The 24,889-nt window shown below is 42.8% G+C and overlaps 1 protein-coding gene across 2 annotated transcripts in view; it reads left to right on the top strand.

The window, feature by feature from the left end:
• The window catches only part of PDLIM1 (PDZ and LIM domain 1), a 91,141-nt gene extending 79,997 nt beyond the window's left edge, over positions 1–11,144 (top strand). For both annotated transcript variants that reach the window (XM_061634689.1, XM_061634688.1), the window contains 3 exons: positions 208–362; positions 9,426–9,543; positions 10,664–11,144. In XM_061634689.1, coding sequence (XP_061490673.1) covers positions 208–362; positions 9,426–9,543; positions 10,664–10,850 — 460 coding nt within the window. In that variant the 3' untranslated portion in view covers positions 10,851–11,144. The remainder of the gene's footprint in view (positions 1–207; positions 363–9,425; positions 9,544–10,663) is intronic.
• The last annotated feature ends 13,745 nt before the right edge of the window (positions 11,145–24,889 follow it).

Below are 24,889 nucleotides of genomic sequence, written 5' to 3'. Positions count from 1 at the left end.
GGAAATGCCAAGAAAATCCTGTTAAAGAGGCAATGGCTTGGCTTTTCCTGCATTCAGTTGTAGATTTAATCTCACTGCAATTTGTCTGTGCAGATACACTCTGCACCTCCAGTTGTTTCAGTGTGTGTCTGTATTTTATCTAAATAATGTTGGTAGTACAGCTGAATGCTTTTTTCCACTGAAAGCATTTGCTTTCATTTTTTTCAGCTTGGATCAACTTAACCAGCCCTCCAGTAACTTAGTAATTAACAGGGACTCTGAAGTTTACAAGATGTTGCAAGAGAACCAAGATTCAAATGAGCCACCCCGGCAATCCACCTCATTCCTGATGCTCCAAGAAATTTTAGAATCTGAAGAAAAAGGTAAGAAGAGTGGGTGTGGGTGGGTGGTTTTGTTTTAAGAAACAAGGACAGTTAAGAACAGATACTTGACTGGAAATTTGGAGGAAGTGACAAAAGCTTATGATCTGAACCAGCTCTTGTGTAGGGCAAAAGCACACATTATGCTAAATATGTTACAAAGTAACATTCATGTTCTTCAAAGTGTAAATAGCTGCTGTGGAGGAGGGGAATCAGGATTTGGACCACAGGGAGTGGTTTAATTTTTACACACTGAAGTCCCAGTGAAGATTGCCTCCCACCACCACTGGCCCTAAAAGCTGCTATTTGGCTGAGGAGGGAAGCTTTCCACACTCACCAGGCCAGATTATTTAGAAGGATTGACAGTCTTCAAGTCGATCCTGACTTATGGCAACCCTATGAATAGGGTTTTCATGGTAAGCGGTGTTGAGAGGGGGTTTACCATTGCCTCCCTCTGAGGCTGAGAGGCAGTGACTGGCCCAAGGTCACTCAGTGAGCTTCATGGCTGTGTGGGGATTCAAACCCTGGTCTCCCAGGTTGTAGTCCAGCACTCTAACCACTACGCCACACTGGCTCTGTATTAGAAGGATTACAACTGTGGAAGTGCTTTATCCTTAAAGGATATGTTAAGTGTTATGCACTTAATATAGAGGGAAGCCATAGAACTAGGGATGGATGGAGATAGTCAGGGTGGGGTTAGTGGAAGCTGAGATGGGAACTGGGGTTCGAGACTGAGCAAGCAGAATGTGAAACTCTTGTTTTATGTTTTCATGTTTTTTAAAAAAACGCATCTGCAAATTTACTATTACTTTTTATTAGTAATACATTAACTACCCATCCTTCATCAGCAGGTCCCAGGGCAGGTTACAAAAATTTAAAATTCAGTATTAAAAACACTTAAAACAAAAAACAGTCACAAGAAGAGGGCAGGGTCCTGAAAACACATGTCTCGGGTGTCAAAGGCCAGGGTAAAGAGGTGCATCTTCAGCATCCGCCGAAAACTGTATCGTGAAGGTGCCAGACACGCCTAGGAGGGGAGGGAATTCCACAACTCCCTGTTATAACCTATTCAGCTTTTCATTCCATCTAAAATATGGCCATATAAGAGTGAGTGTTATAGTCATCACACTTTGACATGGCCAAGAAATCCAGTGTTGGTCTATTCAGATTGGGGGCAGGCTCATGGCACTCATTGAATTCAACAGGTGGGGCACCTTCCTCAGACAGTGTTTCCACTTGATATATGGGACAGAGTAGCAGTTTCTGTTAGCAAGATTGGGGGGAGAGGGGAAAGTCTGGACTTCTTCCTCTGCCCCCATATACAATTTTGTCTTAATGGTGGTCATTTTGCTAGCATATCATCACAATAAGCAGTTCTAATTTCTGAACACTCTGCCTTTCTTTTGATGTTTCCATATTTTTGGCAGTCTTCCTCATGGTGCCAGATAGGCAGCAATATTTGTGCAAGTTGCTTATTCTACTGAATTTTGAAGTTTAAGATTGCACCTGAAGGAGGGAGTGATGATGTCACCAGTTAAGATGGTGGCTCAACTTGCTGACTCCCACCTCAGCCTCTTATAAAAGGGTCTTTTCAGCCTAATAAAGCTCAAGGAACCAACGTCTACTCTGAACAGAGTACAGGAGATGACTTTAGCATCATCCAAAGCAAAAGAAAAATAGCTCAAAAGCTACTTTGGAGCAAGGGATCCTGTTGAGTCTGTGAAAGATGGCCCAGATCAAGGCCCCACTATGTCACAGAAATCCATGCAGCTCTCCAAGGAGGACCGGGAGCCCTTTGCAGAGATTCTCAAACAATTCAAAACAGAAATGGAAAACGAGTGGAAGCAGGCATTTTCCTCCTTTACAACGGAGGTTTCAAAGAAAACAGCTGGCACAGCATTAGAACTCAGCATGAGGCACAAGACTGCCATTATGAAGCCCACTACAGCCACCTCAGAACTCCGACTCAGAATAGTGTGATGGGAGGACCACAGCCAAAGGGATAATACAAGGGTAAGAGGGGTCCCTGAATGAATAGAAGGCAAGGACATGAGGACCTTTCAGCCCACAGACCACTAGCACCTCGACCTAGATGGGGATAATGCCTGAGAGATGTCATAGCCAAAATTTCACATTCCTCACTTGCGAAATCATGAAAGTGACAAGAGAGAAGGGAGAACTGGTATGCAGAGAGGTGAAAGTCCAAATCTGAAGTTCTATGTGACAAAACACTCCAAAAAAGGAAATAGTTCAAATAATAGATAGATGAGTTAAGAGAGGAAGGGATTCTGTATAAATGGGGCTTCCCCTTCAAGCTCATTGTCCTGCATGGTAAAAACTACTATTACAATGGCAACAAAACGAGATGCTCAGAAAATGCTGACCTTATTAAAATTATATAGAAGCAAGGAATGCCAGGATGAAGACAATGAGGGAGGGAATTATCAGCAGCCACCATTTCAATGACCTTTATGAATGGCAATACAAAAAAAGAGAACAAGAAACTAAAATGTCCCCTCGGACTGGTGAACCCAGATCTGCGTTTAAGAGTGCTATTATGTTTACAATACAGTATTGTATTGATGGCTATCTGGGATTTTTTTGCAAACCAACATACATGATTTTCAAATACAATGTTACCAGTACAAGGTAATGTCTAGGCTTCTACAACCTCCATCGTAGTGAGCACCACCTTTTGCCCTTGAAATGTTAATGGACTGCGCAACCAGATCAAAAGGAAAGGAACACCCAGACATGGCGATGCTCCAGGGGAGACACCAAAGGAAGAGCTCAAGAGCAACCCTGTTGCTACCAAGTTCTGGGGGCAAATGGTTTCAAGCCCCAGGGTTCTCTAAGGCTTAAAGGGGTAGGGATTTGGATCTCACAGAAAGCATCCTTCCAAACTCAAGATGTTTTAACTGACCCAGGGGGTTGATATTTGCTTGTGAAAAGCCTGTTGTTTCTTGCTAAGGTTACCGTGGGCACAATATACTGCCTTAATTATGGACAGAAATACTTCTTAAAATCCTTGTTACAAAAGCTAGAGGAATTCCGAGAAGGCACTGCGGTACTCGGGGGAGATCTGAACTGGATAGTAGACCCGAGCAAGAATAGAAGGGATGGAGCACACAGGTTGAACCTGTACAATTCAAGTGCTCTGGGATATCTGCATGAACACCATCTGGTGCACTCATGGCTGCTGATGAACCAGGACAAATGTGATTTCTCCTTTTTCTCCAGCTGCCATGCATCATACTCCAGGATAGACCTTGTGCTTTGCTCCTCTGACCTGGCGAGCTGTATCAGAACCTCCGCTATGGGGCCTGTCTTATTATCTCATCATAGTCCAGTGATGACTGTAATTCAGATTCACCATGAGCCTCCAATTACACCAACTTTGAGACTAAATCCTATTGTAATGCAATATAAAGAAATTGACAGGCTAATTGTAAAAATTAAAGATTTTTTTGAACATAGCACCCTCAAGACCATTCAGAGGCTTTATTATAGGATACCCTCAAAGCAGTTGGATGAGGGGAATTTATTAGTGAATATAATTTTCTCAAAAAAGAAACAAACAAGGCCTAGGTACCAGCTTATGAAAGATATTAAGGACTTAGAAGATAATGACAAACTGATCAAGAGCAAATGGGTAGATGAACTGTTAACCCAGAAAAGGGTAGAACTCCAAACATTGGATATGGGAAATACAGCAACATCCTTACAATATCTGAACCAAAAATTCTATGAATATGGGGATAAAAACGTAAAATTATTGGCATCTGGACGTAGGAAAAAATGGAAGGAAATGGCATAACTTATTTAAAAATAAATCAGGGAGAGAGAACCAGGGAGAGAATAAAATTGATAAAAGAAAAACAAAGAATTTTATGAATTACTATATAAGGCAACAGAACCAGATATGGTCTTGATCCAGCAATATTTAACTAACAAATCTCTAAACTATCAGGAGAACATCAGGAATTCTTGATGTCTCCTGAGGAACTGGAAAAAGCAATAAAAAAGGAAGCCTCATAAAGCACCTGGCATGGATGGGCTTACAGGCATTTTTTATAAAAAGGTGGGACCCACTTTATTGCCACATTTACTACACCTGTTTAATTAAATCCTAACTGGAGACACAGTTCCCCAGTCATGGCAGGAATCCAGAATTGTAGTGCTCCTAAAGCCAGTCAAAGACACAGAATTGACTGATTCTTACTGGCCAATATCACTAATAGGACAGGATGCCAAACTTTTTACTGGTATTCTAGCTGATTGGCTGTCCGCATTCCTTCCCCAATTGATCCATAACTATGAGACAGTCTTCATTCAAAGTAGACATATCAAAGACCCCATACGCAACTTTTTCATACCATCCACTATGGCAAACTGTCTGGGACACCATGCGCCACTGCCATCTATGGAGAGATATCCTGGGCTGAGTTTGTTACGTCTAGCCTCTCTTCTTTATATTTACCTATGGTTAACCTTACTATGGTTTATTAAATACATTTGGGAAGGTGAGAGGGTGAGAGGAGGGGGGAAATTGTTAGCTGCTTTATCCAAAAAATCAATAAAACATTTTTAAAAATTGCTCCTCAAGAAGGAACCTACAATGCCTTGCAAAAGTAAACAGACCCCTGACTCTCATATTACTGAATTACAAATGGTAAATTGTAATTTTGTTCTGTATGATATTTTATTTGGAAACACTGAAACTCAAAATCAAATATTGTAAGGTGACATTGGTTTTATGTTGGGAAATGTTTGTAAGAAACAACAAACTGAAACATGTTGCCTGCATAAACATTCAACTCCTGTGCTGTGGAAGCTCCCAGTTTACACAGATGAAAGAAACTGCCCTATCGAGGACACAAATTACCTTACCATTGGCCTCCACCTGTGAACCATTAAGTTGCTGTCACATTGTCAGGATAAAAACCCCACTGTTGAAGGATCATTGGTCAGGCTGTGGATCTGAAGGAAAGTGAAAACCAAAGAGCATTCTACAGAAGTGAGAGAGAATGTAATACAAATGCATAGATTAGGAAAAGGGTACAAAATAATATCCAAGTGTTTGGATATCCCAGTGAGCACAGTAGGATCAATAATCAGGAAGTGGAAGCTGCATCACACCACCCGGGCACTGCCAAGAAAAGGCTATCCCTCAAAACTCAGCACTCGAACAAGAAGGAGACTTGTGAGAGAAGCCACAGAGAGGCCAACAATCACTTTGAAGGAGCCACAGAGTTCAGTGGCTGGGAGTGGACTAATGGTGCACCTGTCAACCTTATCAAGAGCTCTGCATAACACTGGCCTGTATGGGAGGGTGGCAAGAAAGAAGCTGTTACTCCAAAAGTACCATCTGAAAGCACGAGTGTGCCATAGCTGTGATGTGGGAAAAGGTTTTGTGGTCAGATGAGACCAAGATAGACCTTTTTGGCCAAAACTCAAAGCACTATGTGTGGCGCAAACCTAACACTGCCATGCCTCAAGGCACACCATCCCTACAGTGAAGTATAGAGGTGGCAGCATCATGATGTGGGAATGCTTCTCATCAGCAGGGGCTGAGCATTATGTTAAGATTGAAGGAAGAATGGCACAAAATACAGGGAAATACTGCAAGATAATCTGCTTCAGCCCACTAAAAAACTGAAGCTTGGGAGGAAATTCACTTTTCATCAAGACAATGATCCCAAGCACAAGGCCAAAGCAACATTGGAGTGATTCAAGAACAAAAAGGTGAATGTCCTACAGTGGCCCAGTCAAAGTCCTGGTTTCAATCCCATTGAGAATCTGTGGTGCTCTTTGAAAATTGTGGTCCACATGTGACATCCAATCAACCTGAACAACCTGGAGCAAATCTGCCAAGAATGGGCCAAACTCCCTCCGACACTGTGTGCAAAGCTGGTACATACCTTCCCCAAAAGACTTAAAGGTGTTATTGCAGCGAAAGGTGGCTCTACCAAATATTTAATGTGTGGGGGTTGAATACTTATGCAAGCAGCTTGTTTCAATTTTTTGTTTCTTATGAACATTTCCCAACTATAAAACCAATGTCACCTTACAATAATTGATTTTGAGTTTGTGTTTCAAAATAAAATAACATGCAGAATGAAATTAAAACGTACCATTTGTAATTCAGTAATATGAGAGCATTGGTCAGGGGACTGAGTACTTTCGCAAGGCACTGTAGGTTCCGAAACTCATTGAACTGTAGTAAATCTTCTCAGTCAATTGGCACTTCTGAGAATGAAGTTTCTCCTTGTTACATTTTTTCTTGTACATTAGGTCTCCCCTCGTTTCTGCCCCAGTTTAGGCTCTGCAATGAAACCTAAGGTCCTCTGCATGTCAGGGAGAAGATGAGCAAAAAAGGTTCCAAGGGACTGGATAGTCCTTGGATGTATGGGTAGATCTAATGCCCAACACATATCCTGAAACCTGGCACCAAGCCTGCCAAAAGGGCTGCCTTTCATAGGTAGCCAGTTTGGTTTAAGATTCCCTCTGGTGAGGAATGACAATTTCTGTAGTTTCTGCGTTGTTGGCAGACTGATTAAGAAGTAGTTACTTTCTGCAAAATGAGCACGGGGTGGGGTGAGAAATCAGGCTGCTGCCAACTGCCTGTTTGCACCCAGCTGTTTAGACTCTAAACTTACAGAAAGCTGTGGCTCCCAGCTGCCAAGGAGTTCTGCTGGGTCTTGTATCATGCTTTGCATAAGTCCTACTTGGGATGGCTGTAGATAACTTACCATTCTGATCTTGTGGCAGTTCTTCTGTGTGTGTGTGTGTGTGTGTGTGTGTGTGTGTGTGTGTGTGTGTGTGTGTGTGTGTGTGTGTGTGTGTGTGTGTGTGTGTGTTAAATGCTGTGTTTCACTTTTCACTGATAATAGAAAATGAAATTTGCATACATAATACTTGTTGGTGGAGAGGGAGATTCAAAGGGAAAACATTCCATTTGAATATTCTTGCTTGATTGGAGGGGGAAATCTACCTACATCATCATCACTTTCCATAAATCAAACTCTCTGCACCCAGGTTTTCTTCTTTAAAAGCTTATTAAAGTAGGCCCTTTGCCCTATGTGCTTTGTGCACTAACCCCACACTCAGGTACTCCCATTCCCCTCACCAGCCCTCCTTGCAATATCTCCCACTGCCTCCAGGTATTGTATGTTGGCCGCCATGGGCCCACTTGTGATCTTCCACCGCTTGCCTTGACTGTTCTGCTGCTGCCACCTCCCCTGGATAAATTCCACCGCTGCATACTGGCCTCCTGCCCACCCACCTTGCTGCCGCCACCCCCCCCCGGACAAACTCCACCACACAGTGTGTGTAGACTGCACACTGGCCTCCTACATAGACACCACCTGGCCTAGGCAGCCCTCCTGCTCACCCGCCTGCCTGCAACAGCTGCCTTGACTGCTTGCCAGAGTCGATGGTGGTAGGCGGCATGAACAGCATGGGGAGGGGTGTATGGAAGTGTTCACCCTGCAATTTGCAGCACCACCTGTCTGTGGCACTGCAAACTGCAGTGAGATGCTTCCATTTTTGTTACAGTAGGACCCCACTTTACGGTGCTTCACTTTACAGAGTTTCACTAGTGCAGCTGTCTCAGTTAGATGCAATTAGACTAAAGCCCCACTCGTACAGTGCTTGTTCCACTTTTATGGCGGTTTTGGGGTGTCACGCGCCATTCTATTCAATGAGTTCTGCTTTTCAGCAGTTTTTGCTTTTCGGCGGGGGACCGGAACATAACCCGCCGTATGAGTGGGGCCCTACTGTATATGTATAGCTGCTATTCCCTATTTTGAACTGAAGAATCAGGCTCTCTGCTAATACAAGGATGGTTATTTCACACAAGGACACATGGATTGAGAACAAGTAAAAGCAGACCAGGCAATAATACAGTGCACAATAAGGTTCAAGTTCTACTCTCAAAATAAAACCTGCAGTCTTGCTTACATTTCCATATTGTATTTGTACAAACCTTCTGACTTCTGTTTTTAGAGTTGTTGGAATATGTAAAAGACGTAGAGGAGGCAGCCAAAGAAAAACTAGGATCTATGGAGGAAGAGAAATACGATCAAGCATGGCTAAACCTTTTGTCATTGGAAGCCCCGTCTGAAGCTTTCTTTGCATTCTCGTTTTTGGCAGATGTTTCCTCCATGTTTTCAAACACTTCTATACCCTGAGATTTAGATTTTTTAAAAGAAAACTACAAAATTTGAAAGCAGGAAATACCCCCTTATATGCAGTAGCCTCAGAATCATTTTTACAAGTGATGCCTAAATTTATTCATGTTTTTTCTCTTCTTTATATATCTACTAAGAAAGCCCTTTGACTAAAATGTCCACTCTCCATTGAACATTACTCACAAGTGAATGTTGCCTCATTCCAGACTAAGGTGTTTTTAGGACTGATTCTCACTACACATTTTGTGCATATGTGTGGATACCCAATTATAAAACATAATTTGTTTTATAACACGTCTGCCCCCCCCCCATGTTGTTCTTGGCAAATTGGAAGGATATGCATTTGAACTGCAAAATTCAGTGTATGCCCCTTTTAAAATAATGGGACCTTTTTTTCAGAGTATTTAAAAGGGATGAGCTGAATTTTTTACACTCATATACTTCAAACTGGATGCTGGACATATGCATTTTTTACTTCACCATGGCACTGATGAAGTATCTCTGATACTGCAATATTTTTCCTACATCAAAAGCACGACCAGTGACGTTATCTTGATTTAATACTCCAAACATCTCTCCTAATCCATACTACTGGTTTTTTTCATAGAATCATAGAGTTGGAAGGGGCCTTGTAGGCCATCGAGTCCAACCCCTGCTCACAGCAGGAAATCCACAGCTAGAGCATCTCCCGCAGATAGCTGTCCAGCCTCTGCTTGAAGACATCCAGCGAAGGGGATCCCACCACCTCCCTAGGCAGTCGGTTCCATTGCCGAACTGCCCTTACTGTCAAGAAGTTCCTTCTAATGTCCAATCTGAATCTACGCTCCTGCAACTTAAAACCATTAAATATTTTAAATATTTTAAATATTTTCAGGAGATCCCAGTAAGACTTCTGGATTTAGAAGTGTAAAAGCACCAACAACCAAAATAGCAGCATCAATTGGAAATTCCCAGAAGCTTCCTGTTTGTGAAAAGTGTGGATCTGGCATTGTGTAAGTAGTAGCATGTGCACTGATTGAAGCCAGGTTGATAGTGTGGAACATCCTTCATGTTGAGGAGAGGCTGTGTGATAATCCTTGGCTTTGAAAAAATGGCTAAGGGAGGCATTTGGCTGAAATATATTATGTGAATGGGTGAACTAATGGCAGCCAAATACACTAAGGCTGCAGTCCAGTATACATTTACCTGGGAGTAAGCTCCATTCATCCCAGTGGAGCTTACTTCTGAGTAGTTATGTATTGGTTTGCACCCAAAGATGCTAACAGGGCGTGGTGATTGCAGGAGTACAGTCTATTCCTGTGATCTATTTAAATTAGGGTCAGTAGGGGTGTATCTTTTTGTATGAGGATATAAAAGTATGCTTATTTCACTGTGTTCAGTAGCCCCTTTCAGGTGTTTGTTCTGCTTGCATGTAAACAAACTGCGGAGGGGTGGGGCGTGGGGCTGCACTGCCAAGCCCTGCTCTCTTCAGTTTTATCATATTTAAGGCCCTTCGTGAATTTGAGAGCAAAGTCTGCATTTTCAAGTACTTGCATGTTTTCAAAGGGTCTTCCAAGAGCTTTATTTATTTATTACATTTATACCCCGCCTTTCTTTTTCATGATCAAAACCCAAGGCGGCTTACATATGGTTCCCAGGCGGTCTCCCATCCAGGCACTGACCAGACCTGGCCCTGCTTAGTTTCAGCAGGGAGCTGGCCTCATGTGCCTTCAGACCATAGCCTGGAACCAGTTTTAGTACCTGTATGGCAGCAGAATATTCCGCAGTTACATTTTTTAAATGTGCTTCGCTGATTGGAACATCTGCATCTGCTAAACTGTTTTAAGTCCTTGTCCTGAGCAGTGCTGCATCTACTACTTATTAAATTTATGTCCTGCCCTTCCTCCCAGAAGGAGCCCAGGGCAGCAACCAAATCACTAAAAATATCTCCAAAACATATTTTAAAATAAATCTTTAAAACATTATTTTTAAGAAAAGAGTGGGTTGGAGCACCTCTTCTAGATAGGCCCAGCCAGGAATGGTGAACCTCATCATTATTTCTCCTTTAAAAATAAAATAAAATAAAAGCCAAGGCCTTCCTGAACTTTGACCCTGCTACTGTTTTGTCCCCAGGGGTGCATTTCTGAAGCTCCGGGACAAGCACCTCCACCCAGAGTGCTACGTATGCAGTGACTGTGGAATCAACCTCAAGCAAAAAGGGCACTTCTTTGTGGAGGACTGCATCTACTGTGAGAAGCATGCTCGGGAACGGGCCACCCCACCTGAAGGATATGAAGTGATCACTGTGTTTCCAAAATGAATGGTTTAGTGCTGATGTTCTGCAAGGAGCCACTGTCTTCTGCCTCTGAATTCTCCTTGCAGTAATGGAGGCTCAGCAATGCTTTGGCAGTGGACCTTTTTATACCACTAGTAGTGAACACCCGCAATTTTTATACAGAAATCTGTGCATTCAGAGGGAATGCCCCTCCTTTTGATAATACAACTCTTCTTCCTGCCTCTCTCCTCAAAATGAATTGCAAACCAAAATCAGACACCAAAGCCAAACTGCAATGTCTATCTTGTTTCTACTCAATAAAATGGTTGCCTCAAATAATGTGTTTGAATGTGTCTCGTTCAATCTGTAGAAAGTATTCCTGTCGCAAGTATTCCTGTCACAAGGCTAGATTTTTAAGAATTCAAAAGGAAGGTGTGTGTTAATTTTGTTCAGAAAAAATATTGCATCTTTAGTGCATCCACATAACACTTTTTTGATACCATTATTGAGTGCTACACAACTTTCTGTGGGGGTATTGCATGATGTCTCAGAATTCTGCTGTGCATAGAAAGGGCTGGCTTGCTTCCCTTCTATGCTATTTTCTTTTTTAATCATCTGCCCCCAATACCCTCATGTTTGCCTCTGTTTTGTTATGGAGAATGTTTAACCCTTCTCCATAGTCCACACAAAAAAATCTCTGAAGATTCATAAGAACATAAGAAGAGCCTGCTGGATCAGGCCAGTGGCCCATCTAGTCCAGCATCCTGTTCTCACAGTGGCCAACCAGGGGCCTGGGGGAAGCCCGCAAGCAGGACCTGAGTCCAAGAACACTCTCCCCTCCTGAGGCTTCCGGCAACTGGTTTTCAGAAGCATGCTGCCTCTGACTAGGGTGGCAGAGCACAGCCATGATGGCTAGTAGCCATTGATAGCCCTGTCCTCCATGAATTTGTCTAATCTTCTTTTAAAGCCATCCAAGCTGGTAGCCATTACTGCATCTTGTGGGAGCAAATTCCATAGTTTGACTATGCGCTGAGTAAAGAAGTACTTCCTTTTGTTTGTCCTGAATCTTCCAACATCTTCCATTCAACGTCTCTACCACCCTCTTATCCCTTGTCTTTAAAACCAACAAGCAAACACACGTGCATCACAATTGTCAGGGCTCCACTAATCATGTAAGAACGCCATTGTTTCATATAACACTGCAAGAGGTGCTCACAAGACTTGAGCAAATGCAACCCTTCAGTTAACTCGTAGACAAGGTCGTTTAAGTCTTGTTATTCATTTGACTCCCTGGTTCTGTTTCAGCAGGTCCTGACTTTAAACCAAAACAATCTTTGCCATTCCTCTCCACAACTCAGCCTATATCAGGCTGCTTGTGGTCTTCTTCCCCCCCCCCAAAAAAGTCACAGACTTACCGCAACTTTGAAGTCAGGCTCACTGCATTTGGGATCTCATTGCATCAACACCTTGAAGCTCGGCAATCTCAAAAATAATCCAGGATAAGGTTGGCATTTTACAGCTTTTCAGAACCAGGTTAAAAATCTGTAACCCTTTAAGGACCATACTGAAATTAGAATAAAAAGGACAAGCCTCTTCTGGATTGATAATTGGTTAAAAGAATAAGATGCAGAAAATGTGAATAATTGGACAGTTCTCAAACTAGAGAGATGTAAGAAGTGTGCTCCCTCCAGTTTCTATACTTGCTTTTTTATCTTTTCATCAATGATCTGCAGTGAGAGGTGAGTACAAGATGGCCAAATTTGTGGATGTCACCAAATTATGCAGGTGATAAAAACAAAAAGCAATTACAAAGCACTCCAAAAGAATCTCTTCAAACTGAGTGAATTAAAATGGCAAATGTCATTCATTTTAAATATGAGTAAATTAATGCACTTCGGGGCAAAACAAATTAAGTTCAAATTTAAAACAATGGGTTCTGAGGTAGTGCTGGAGGAGCAGAGAAAGATCTTGGGCATTCTGGATTGCTCAGTAAAAATAGCTAGTGAATCATTAGGAAAGGGGTAAAAATAAAACTATCATATTGCCTTTATGCAAATCTACAATATGCCAAGCGTAGTCATACCATAGGTAGTTCTGGTCATTGCATCCTAAAACAGATCGTGTAAAGGGCAACCAACATGAGAATGGAGCTGGAACAACTCTATGAGGAAAGGTTACAACTTTAGGACTGTGAAGGGAATGAAGAAGTAAAAATGAGAGAGATGTGATACACAATATTAGAAGCTTAACTTGAGTATATACTACAGATCAGGAAAGGTACCATCAGCGCCCAGAGGAAGCCAAGCATGGTTAACGAGCAGAGTCAAAGATGCTATTAGAGGCCAGAAGGGTTCCTCCAAAAACTGGAAGTCTTGTCTGAATGAGAACAAAAAGGAACACAAAGTTTGGCAAAAGAAATGCAAGCAGAAAATAAGAAATGCTGGGGGGGAAAGAACAAGAGATGCTAAGAGAAAGCTACTGGGGAAGAACAAAGGACAAGTACGAGTAGCGCTGTGACTAATGATGCAGCTGGGTCAAAGCCAAAAGCAAGCCCAGAGGCTGATGCGCACAGATGCGAAAGGAGAGTCTGGAGTTGTACAACACACACAATAGGAACATGGACCATGACAAGCATGAACCAGAGAAAGTTAGAAATTGTCAAGCAAGAAATGGAACGTATCAGCACTACAATACTTTGCATGAGTGAGTTAAAATGGACGGGAATGGGACATTTTCAATCAGGCAACTATACAATATTTTCTGCAGGAGATGAGAAATGAAACAGAAACGGGGTTGCTTTAATAGTGAGAAGTGATGTAGCAAAAACAATTAAGAGCTATACCACAAGGTCTGAACTAGTTTTATCAGTGAGATTAAACGGGAAACCCAGTAACATAACCATCATCGAAGTCTATGCTCCAACGGCAAATGCAGAAGAAGAGGAATTGGAGAGATTTTACGCACAAGTACAGGAAGAAATAGATCACACACCAAAACCAAATGTGCTGATAATCATGGGGGATTGGAATGCAAAACTAGGGAACAGAGAAGAACTAGGAATTGTGGGGAAATGGGGCCTGGGAGACAGAAATGAAGCAGGAGAAAGACTTATTGAATTCTGTGAAGCCAATAATTTGTTTCTTGCAAACACATTTTTTGAGCAACCGAAAAGATGACTGTACACATGGACATCACCAAATGGTCAATATAGGAATCAAATTGATTATATATAATTGGTAGCAGAAGATGGAGAAGTGCCATACTTTCTGTGAAAACAAGACCAGGAGCAGACTGCGGTACAGATCATGAACTGCTTGTATCGAAAATCAGAGTACAGCTACAGAAGAACAACAAAGCAATCATAATTTTATTTTTATTTATTTAATTTAATTTAATTTATATACCGCCCTAAGCCAAAAAGGCTCTCTGGGCGGTGTACATAAAAGATAAAACAAGCACAATATATAAATACAATAAGTATAACAAAATCAAAGATCAAAACAAACAATAACAAAGAACCAACAACGTCAAAATACAACAATAATGAAAATACTGATAAAATACACTTTAAAATACACCTTAAAATGCCTGGGAGTATAAAAAGGTTTTCACCTGGTGCCGAAAGGATAGCAGCATCGGCGCCAGGCGTACCTCATCGGGGAGACTATTCCACAGTTCGGGGGCCACTACCGAAATGGCCCTAGTTCTAGTCACAACCCTCCGGGCTTCTCGATGGGATGGCACCCGGAGGAGGGCCTTAGATGTTGAGCGCAGTGTACGGGTAGGTTCATATTGGGAGAGGCGTTCCACCAGGTATTGCGGTCCCATGCCGTGTAGGGCTTTATAGGTCAAAACCAGCACTTTGAATTTAGCCCGGAAACAAATAGGAAGCCAGTGCAGACGAGCCAGAACAGGTGTTATATGAGCAGACCTTCTGGTCCGCATCAGTAATCTGGCCGCTGCATTCTGGACTAGCTGTAGTTTCCGAACTATCTTCAAGGGCACGTAGAGCGCATTGCAGTAGTCCAGGCTAGAAGTTACCAGAGCGTGAACAACTGAGGCGAGGTTGTCACTGTCCAGATAGGGACGTAGCTGGGCTACCAGTCGAAGATGGTAGAAAGCATTCCGTGCCACCGAGGCCACCTGGGTCTCGAGAGACAAGGATCGAAAAGAACTCCCAGGCTACGAACCTGTTCCTTCAAGGGGAGTGTAACCCCATCAAGAACAGGATGAACATCCTCCATCTGGGCAGTGAAGGCACTCACCAACAGCGTCTCGGTCTTGTCAGGATTGAGCTTCAGTTTGTTAGCCCCCATCCAGTCCATTATCGCGGCCAGGCAACGGTTTAGCACGTTAACAGCCTCACCTGAAGAGGATGAAAAGGAGAAATAGAGTTGCGTGTCATCAGCATACTGATGACAACGCACCCCAAAACTCCTGATGACCGCACCCAGCGGCTGCATGTAGATGTTAAAAAGCATGGGGGACAGTACCGATCCCTGCGGGACTCCACAATGGAGAGTCCAGGGTGTCGAGCAATGTTCCCCATGCACTACCTTCTGGTGACGACCCACCAAGTAGGAGCGGAGCCACTGCCAAGCAGTACCCCCAACTCCCAACTCCGTGAGTCTTCCCAGAAGGATACCATGGTCGATGGTATCAAAAGCAGCTGAGAGATCAAGAAGAATCAACAGAGTCACACTCCCCCTGTCCCTCTCCCGACAGAGGTCATCATACAGGGCGACCAAGGCTGTTTCAGTGCCAAAACCGGGCCTAAAACCGGATTGAAATGGATCAAGATAATCGGTGTCATCCAAGAGCCCCTGGAGCTGGCCGGCAACCACCCGCTCCAGGATCTTGCCCAGGAACGGAACATTCGCCACAGGTCTATAGTTGTTCAAGTTGTCTGGGTCCAAGGAGGGTTTCTTCAGGAGTGGTCTCACCACCGCCTCTTTTAGGCAGTCAGGGACCACTCCCTCTCTTAAAGAGGCATTTATTACCTCCTTGGCCCAGCCGGCGGTTCCGGTCCTGCCAGCTTTCACCAGCCAAGAGGGGCAAGGATCCAGTACAGACGTGGTCGCCCGCACCAGTCCAAGGATCCTGTCAACATCCTCAAGCTGCACAGACTGAAACTCATCCAATAAATGAGGACAAGACCATGATCTGGATACTTCATTAGGTCCAACTGCTATAATATTGGAGTCTAAGTCCCGGCGAATGCATGCGATCTTATCTTGGAAGTGCTCAGCGAACTCATCACAGCGGGCTACAGATGAATCTATAATATCCCGAGGGCCAGAATGTAAAAGCCCTCGCACAATTTTAAAGAGCTCCGCTGGGCGGGACAGTGATGACTTAATAGTATCAGCAAAATATCTCTTTTTTGCTGCCCTCACCGCTACTATATACTGCTTAGAACAAGCACTTACCAAGGTGTAATTCCATTCATCGGAAGTTCGCCTCCATCTGCACTCAAGCCTCCTCCTCTCTTGCTTCATCGCTCTTAGCTCCAAGGTATACCATGGAGCTGTATGAGCTCTGCATAGGAGGGGGTGCATGGGAGCGATCGTGTCAAACGCCCGGGTCATTTCCGTATTCCACAGTTCAACCAGGGCTTCGACAGGAGCGCCAGTCTTCTCAGTCGGAAAACCCCCCCAGAGCCCTTTGGAAACCCTCAGGATCCATTAGTCTCCGGGGGCGGACCAATTTAATAGGTCCCCCGCCCTTGCAGAGGGAAAGAGCTGCTGTGAGCCTAAACTTCAGCAAGCGGTGATCTGTCCATGACAAAGGAATAGATGATAAATCTCCAACCTCCAGATCACCATCTCCATGTCCAGTGACGAAGATCAAATCAAGGGTATGTCCCGACACATGCGTCGGGCCAGAAACAAATTGAGACAGCCCCATGGTTGTCATGGAAACCATGAAGTCCTGAGCCGCCCCAGATAAAGCAGTCTCGGCATGGACGTTGAAGTCCCCCAGTACCAATAGTCTAGGGGACTGCAACAATACCTCCGAGACTACCTCTGTCAGCTCAGTTAGGGAATTTGTTGAGCAGCAGGGCGGGCGGTACACCAACAAAATTCCCAGTCTGTCTCTCTGGCCCAGCACAAGGTGGAGACATTCCAAGCCAGTCGTCACCTGGACAGAGTGCTTGGTGAGTGAGAAAGAACTCCTATAGACCACAGCAACCCCGCCTCCCCATCCTTCGGTTCTACCATAATGCTGAACCATATACCCAGGTGGGCAGATCTGGGAAAGAGCAACTCCTCCCTGATCACCCACCCAGGTCTCGGTTATACACGCCAGGTCGGCAGCCTCCTCCACAATCAAATCATGAACAAGGGAGATCTTATGATGTACCGACCTGGCGTTTAATAACAGCATATGGAGATCCGAAGGCTGACTGACAAAACAACCAGCAGTCCTGGGGATGTGAGGAGAACCGGAACAAGTCACAGGCACTATTTGTCTGGGACGAGTTCCCCTTACCTGGCCCGTTCTCTGCCAAAATACAATTTAAATAACATCCCAGAAGAAGATAAAGATCAAATAAGGAACAGGTTCGAGGCTTTAAACTTAGTTGACAGAGAACCAGAAGAACTATGACGTGAAGTCAGAGACATTTTCAGGGAAGAATGCAAAAAGACAATACCTCTAGCTAAAAAGAGAGAAAGACCCAAATGGATGACTGAAGAAACTCTTTAAAAGGGTAAAGAGAGAAGGAAAGCAAAAGGAGATAGAAACAGTCGGAACCCTAAATGCAACAATACAGCGACTAGTACGTAGGGACAAAGAAACTATTACAATAGTTATTCTATAGAAATAGAAGAGGACAACAGAAAAGGTAGAACAAGAGCCCTGTTCCAAAAGATTAGAGAAATGAAAGGAAAATTTAAACCAGGAGTAGGGATGTTGAATAATCAATAGGGGAACACACTGACTGACCGAGATGAAATAAAAGGAAGATGGAATCAATACACTGAAGAACTCTATAAAAGAGATGCCAGGATGACAGATTCATTCATGGAGGAACCATATGATGAAGAACCAGAAATTTTAGAATGTGAGGTGAAAGCTGCTCTTAAAATACTTGGAAGAAACAAATCACCAGGAACAAATGGCATACCAATAGAGTTGTTACAAGCTACTGAGACTGAATCTGTCCAAATTTTGAGTAAAATCTGTCAAGAAATATGGAAAACTAAACAATGGCCCACAGATAGGAAGCATTCAATATATATTCCAATTCCAAAGGAAGGGGATCCCAGGGAATGCAGTAATTATCGAACTATTGCCTTAATATCCCATGCAAGTAAAGTAATGCTCAAGATTCTACAACAAAGGCTCTTACCATATATGGAGTGAGAAATGTCAGATGTCCAAGCTGGATTTAGAAAGGGAAGAGGCACCAGAGATCATATCGCAAACATACTTTGTTTTTTTTATCATTAATTTTTATTCAAATTTTCAAAAACATAACAAAACAAAACAAAAATAATTAAACAATAAAATAAAATATTGACTTCCGATTTGTCGCAGATCAGTTATAGGTCTACAATATATAACAATCCTGTCTCTTAAATTATATTACAAAATCACTTTCCTCCAGTAGCTATCTTAATTAATCATCAAATCTCATAAACATTACTTTATTATTTACACAAAAAGTCAAAGAGAGGTTTCACTTCCTTGAGAAATATATCTATCAATTTTTCTCCAAATAAACATATCGATTAATCCATCTCATCAAATCTGTTAGGTCCAATAATTTCAGTAGCCATTCTTCCATTATCAATGCTAATTCCATCTTCCATCTTCAATAATCCTGTTAAGTCCAGTAATTTCAGTAGCCATTCTTCCATTGTCAGTATCCCATAATAATCTTGCTATCATAGCCATAGTCATATAATAAAAGTCTAATGGGAATTTCCTTTCTCACAAATATTTCCTTGCCATCAATTCTGAATATGTTGCTGAAATATTGTTGCAAAGTCATATCTCTGTTCTTTTTTTTTACAAAATGCACTGGCACATCTCTTGAGAGTTTGTCCATTGTCACATATCTGTAGTTAATTCCATAGATTTTTTCTATGTCAAGCTCCATCACATCATTCCAGTCCAGAAATTTATCCAAGACATTAATATCTCTAATATCTTCATTAATTTCTTCAGAGACAACGTTGAATTCCAAACAGTAAACTTTATCTCTAATATCCATAAAGTCCAGGTCTTTTTCCAATTCCACATTTGTTCCAATCTCCAGGGCTTGCATCTTCTCTTTATTTTTTCTTTCCTCTCTCACAAGATCCCCTATTTCTTTAAGCTCCTGGTTCATTTTGCCAAATTCAATTTTCATCTCCATTCTACCCTGTCTCAGGGTTTGTTTCGTTATCTCAATCTCATCCATTATTTTCTGAAACATAATTACTTCCAGATTCTCAGCCACTTTCTTGATTGCCATTCTTAAAACCACGAAGGAAAAAAAAAACCACTTCTTATTTCAGCAACAATTGGGTTAATAATTCAAGCCTGATGACATCACAATGTAGACAATACAGCCTGCCTTATCTCTTATATGTTCAGGAATGCAAAACAAATTTAGTTCACAGCATCAGAACAGTTAGTGGCATCGTGAACAAGCAGATTCGTCAAAATGAAATAGACCAAAAAAAAAATAGTCCCAGACATATGATATTCCAAAGTTCATAAATCAAATTTATTTATTTATCTCCTCGGAATAGAAATCCCTCATCCGTTTGTATCTTTAAAATTCACAATTCCAGGTCAGCTTTTTGCAATCAAAATAAAGATAAGCTTTTTCAATTTCTTTCCTCCTTAATTTCGTGAATGAAAGAGAAGAGTGTTAACTCACCCAGGAATTCTTTATAGCTGATTCATTGACAAATCTCTTTTTGCTGCAACAATTTAAACCAGATGAAAAAAATAGAAAGAAGAATGCTTGCCTGTTAGAATCCGTTTTTCTTTGAAGAAAAGATAAACGTGTCGCTTTATCAGTTAGAGCTTGTTTGAAAATCCGTCCGGCATTGTTGGCTGAACCTTCTCTCATAAATTAATGAAATCCAGTCCTCCCAGCTAACACAGGCTTTTGTGGTTAATATCTACGTTTCTCCCTGCCCGGGAGAAAATCTTTACCAGTCAAAAAGAACGTTCTGACTGATTTTAAAACTGAAAAAGCTTCTTCTGAGACGATAGCTCGACTCAAAAGCAGGCACAGGTGAAGTCACCCTTCCCGGAAGTCCGCAAACATACTTTGCATAATGGAACAGAACAAGGAATTTCAGAAGAAAATCACCCTGTGCTTTATAGATTACAGCAAAGCCTTTGACTGTGTAGATCATGAAAAACTATGGAATGCTTTAAAAGAAATAGGGGTGCCACAGCATCTGATTGTCCTGATGTAAAACCTATACTCTGGCCAGGAGGCTACTGTAAGGGCTGAATATGGAGAAACCGATTGGTTCCCCATCAGAAAGGGTGTGAGACAGGGGTGTATTTTATCACCCTATTTATTTAATCTATATGCAGAACATATCATACGGAAAGCAGGATTGGACCAACATGAAGGAGGTGTGAAAATTGGAGGGAGAAATATCAATAATTTAAGATATGCAGGTGATACCATACTACTAGCAGAAACCAGCGTAACATCAATCCCTGGCAAAACTCTGGAGCAGATTATAAAGCAGTCAATCTGTAAGTACCTTGAAAACAATGCAGTGATTACTAGAAGCCAACATGGATTTATGAAGAAAAATCCTGCCAAAATGTTATCTCATTTTTTGATCAAGTAACCTCCCTTGTAGACTGTGGGAATTCTGTGGACATAATATATCTCAACTTCAGCAAAGCTTTTGACAAAGTTGACAGAGTACCCCCTGATACTCCGATTAGCAAGCTGGCTAAATGTGGGCTGGATGGAACAACTATCAGGTGCGTCCAGTTGGCTCCAGAATCGTACTCAGAGCGCTTATTGATAGTTCCTTCTCAAACTGGGTGGAAGTAACAAGTGGGGTAGCACAGGGCTCGGTCCTGGGCCCAGTGCTCTTCAACATTTTTATTAACAACTTGGATGAGGAGGTACAGAGCATGCTTATCAAATTTGCAGATGATACAAAATTGGGGGGCATAGCTAAAACCGTGGAAGACAGAAAAAAAATTCAAAGGGACCTTCATAGGCTGGAGCATTGGGCTGAAAACAACAGAATGAAATTTAACAGGGATAAATGCAAAGTTCTACACCTAGGAAAAAGAACCCAAATGAACAGTTATAAGATGGGGGATACTTGGCTCAGCAGTACGACATGTGAGAAGGATCTTGGAATTGTCATTGATCACAAGCTGAATATGAGTCAACAGTGCAATGTGGCTGCAAAAAAGGCAAATGCTATTTTGGGCTGCATTAACAGAAGTATAGTTTTCAAATAGCGTGTTCCCCTCTATTCAGCACTGGTTAGGCCTCATCTTGAATACTGCATCCAGTTCTGGTCTCCGCACTTCAAGAAGGATGCAGACAAATTGGAACAGGTTCAAAAGAGGGCAACAAGGATGATCAGGGAACTGGAAACAAAGCCCTATGAGAATAGACTGAAAGAACTGAGCAAGTTTAGCGTGAAGACTGAGGGGAGATATGATAGCACTCTTCAAGTACATGAAAGGTTGTTATACAAAGAAGGGCCGGGATCTCTTCTTGATCATCCCAGAGTGCAGGAGACGGAATAATGGGCTCAAGTTGCAGGAAGCCAGATTTTGATTGAACATCAGGAAAAACTTCCTAACTGTTAGAGCCATATGACAATGGAACCAATACCTAGAGAGGTAGTGGGCTCTACGACACTGGAGGTCTTCAAGAGGCAGCTGGACAGCCATCTGTCGGGAATGCTTTGATTTGGATTCCTGCATTGAGCAGGGGGTTGGACTTGATGGCCTTATAGCCCCCTTCCAACTCTACTATTCTATGATTCTCTGAAGCTCTGTGAGGGGAACAGGGCATCTCCTAGCAACTCACAGCACCCTTCACTAACTACACTTCCCAGGATTCTTTCGGAGAAGCCATGAGTACCAAAAGCGAAATAACAGCTTCGGCAGATGGCCATAGAAAGCCTGGAGGCTATACCCCGGATATATCAGGATATAATTAGCGCACTTAGACCCTTAGTGTCCACGACCGTAGTTGATAAAATCCCAATTGGCTCCAGGTCGTGGTTTGACAGAGATTGTAAAGCTAAGAAAAAAGAGCTGCATAATCTAATCAGAACCACAAGGCACACCAGCTAGGAGGAGGCTATTCACCACCTGCAAATATACAGGAGAGACCAGGAATTCTGGAAGCTGATTCAGGGGGGCCTTGTTCAGAATTATTTTGTGACAGTCCCCCCTATGCTCCTGGAATCCTGGGTTTCACATTTCCACTACATTTTCGGAAGTATGTTACCCTCACTTCCAACTTCTCCTGGAGACACCTTTTCCATTCCATCTTGGCCCCCCGTTACTAGCACAGACATAGGGGACTTAATTCCGACCCTCCGTCCCGGCAAGGCCCCAGGAGAAGATATGATCCCCCCTGAGGTTTTCCTTTTAGATGTTAATTGGTGGGCCCCTCTCCTAGCTATTTTATTTACATACATTAACTCCACCGGTGATATCCCACCTGGTTGACGCTCTAGCATTGTGGTCCCCATTTTTAAGAAAGGAGATCCACTGGACCCTCGCAACTATAGACCCATTAGCCTCCTGGATGTCACATCCAAGCTGTATGGGCGCTATCTCCTGAATAAACTCCTGATATGGGAATCCAATCACTCCATCCTCCATGAGGAACAAGCTGGGTTCAGGAAGGGTAGGAGCATCGTTGACCACGCTTTCGTCCTTCAGCACTTAATACATAAAACCACTAAGGGACCAAACAAGATCCTCTACGTGGCATTTGTAGACTTCACCTTGGCCTTTGATTTAATTGATAGGGATTTGTTATGGCATAAGTTGGGCCAGACAAACATTGATAAAAGGTTGCTTTGGCTAATTCAGTCCCTCCACCAAGCCAATACGCTGCAGGTTCGACTGGGTCTGCATGGCACCCTTTCCCGAGCTATCCAGGTTGAGAGAGGAGTCAAGCAAGGCTGTATTCTGGCACCTTTTTTATTCAATTTTTACATCAATGAAATCATCCCCGAGATGGCGTCCCCTTCTTTCTTCCCGCCTTCGGCCAGGAATCGAAAGATTTCATCTCTGCTTTATGCTGATGACCTGGTTCTACTCTCCTTGAATAAAATTGGCCTTAAAAGGATGCTAGTTCACCTGGGAAAATTTTGTAATGAGCCTAAGATCACGATTTTTGGCAAAAAAAAAAGGTTCAAATCCAATTGGGTCCTTAATGGGCATCAATTGGAACAGGTGCACTCATTCAAATACTTGGGTCTGTGTTTCAGTTACAATCTCTCGTGGAAACATCATCTAGAGGCATCTAAACTTTCATGCGCCAGAACAGTGGGCCAAATCAGAAGGTTTTTTTATACCCGAGAGGGGCAATTAATTAACCCGATGCTTAAAGTCTTTGTGGCCAAACTCTTAGCCCAAATTCTCTATGGGGCAGAGCTGTGGGGGCCCCCGGCCAAGCACACCTTAGACGCCCTCCAAAATAAGTTCATGAGGCAGATTCTGGGGCTTCCCCACGTGGTTCCGTCGGCCCATTTAAGAGCAGAACTTGGCCTTCCATCTCTTCCAGCAAGAATAGACTTAGCGTATCTTAGATACTGGCGGAGGTTATTCAACATGGATGACAGTTCTCTCCCCAAACTTTGCTGGAATGAGCAACATAACATTGGGGGGTGGGCCCAACTGTGTCAAGAAAAATTAAAGACTTATAATCTTTCCTTGGGAAAGTATTTAAGCCTCAACCAACAGGAACTCTGGAACTGGGTCTTTGACCATGATGCGTCCCAAGACCGGGCAACAATTGCAGTAGCCCCTTTTTCCTCCTGGTTCCCCCTATTTAAGGTCAACCACACTAAATCACAATATTTTGAGGTGCTGACGCATGCCCATCTACGCAGGGCGTTCACGGAACTTAGGTTCCAAATGATGCCCTCGGCCTATCTTGACGGGAGGTACCTGGGAATCCTGCTCAAGGAGCAGAGATGCGTCTTTGGGTGCAACCAGACAGAGGATATTGTTCATTATCTTTTAAACTGCCCCTTGTATAAGGACCCCAGAAGGAAATTTTTGGCCCACTACATTCACTCATATTGGGGGAAATGCCCCAGGGAATTGATAGTAGATCTTTTAGCTGCCAACTATAAGCAAGTAACAGCTTCAGTGGCCAACTTTGCCCAAGCTGCTAGGAAGCTGAGGGCGAGTTACATCAAGACCTTATTAGTCACGTGCCCGCTGTAAGCTGTTATCCTCTATGGAGTCCATTTGTCTATTTATGTAATCTCTTTTGTATCTTGCAAAGGCCTATGGCTACATGCAATAAAGTTGATTTGATTTGATTTGAAATAACAGCTGGTGTGGACGTGGTGAGGGACAGCTTTGGTTTAAATTTGGGTAGGAGGCTCAGAGGCACGCTACCAAATTCTTCCAAGATACACAGGAAGTGGATTGGACTGTGAAAGACCAACCCAAATAATGTTTGCGTTTTGACAAATTTATAGGGCAGTACAATATCTCAGATCCACTATAGCTGCCCAATTTTTCAGCTTTTTAAAGTTTGATAGAAATATCTGTTGGCTATAGGTACTTTCTTAAACTGCAAGGTTTTTTGCCTATTAGTGAATATAGATATTAAAACAACATGGGGTTTGGGCGTATGGGATTTTACTGTTCGACAGCACAGTAGAAACTGAGTTGAGCCAAAGTCCCCCAACGTCACTTTCTGGAACAATCCTATATGCACAATCCTATATGCACAATCCTCATGCTCTTTAACCCCAGAGTCGGTGCAGTAAGACACCATGGGAGATAGTATGAAAAGTGGCTGATAAATCTAGGAGAATCAACAGGATCACACTCGTCATTCTCCTGGAGGTGGTTATTATGAGGGCAGATTTATGGCCAGTTGTCTG

Source organism: Rhineura floridana, chromosome 7 (genome assembly GCF_030035675.1).
Source record: "Rhineura floridana isolate rRhiFlo1 chromosome 7, rRhiFlo1.hap2, whole genome shotgun sequence".
In the NCBI taxonomy this organism is placed as follows: domain Eukaryota; kingdom Metazoa; phylum Chordata; class Lepidosauria; order Squamata; family Rhineuridae; genus Rhineura; species Rhineura floridana.
Note: the sequence above shows the minus strand (reverse complement) of the source record. Positions and strands in the feature narration are given on the sequence as shown.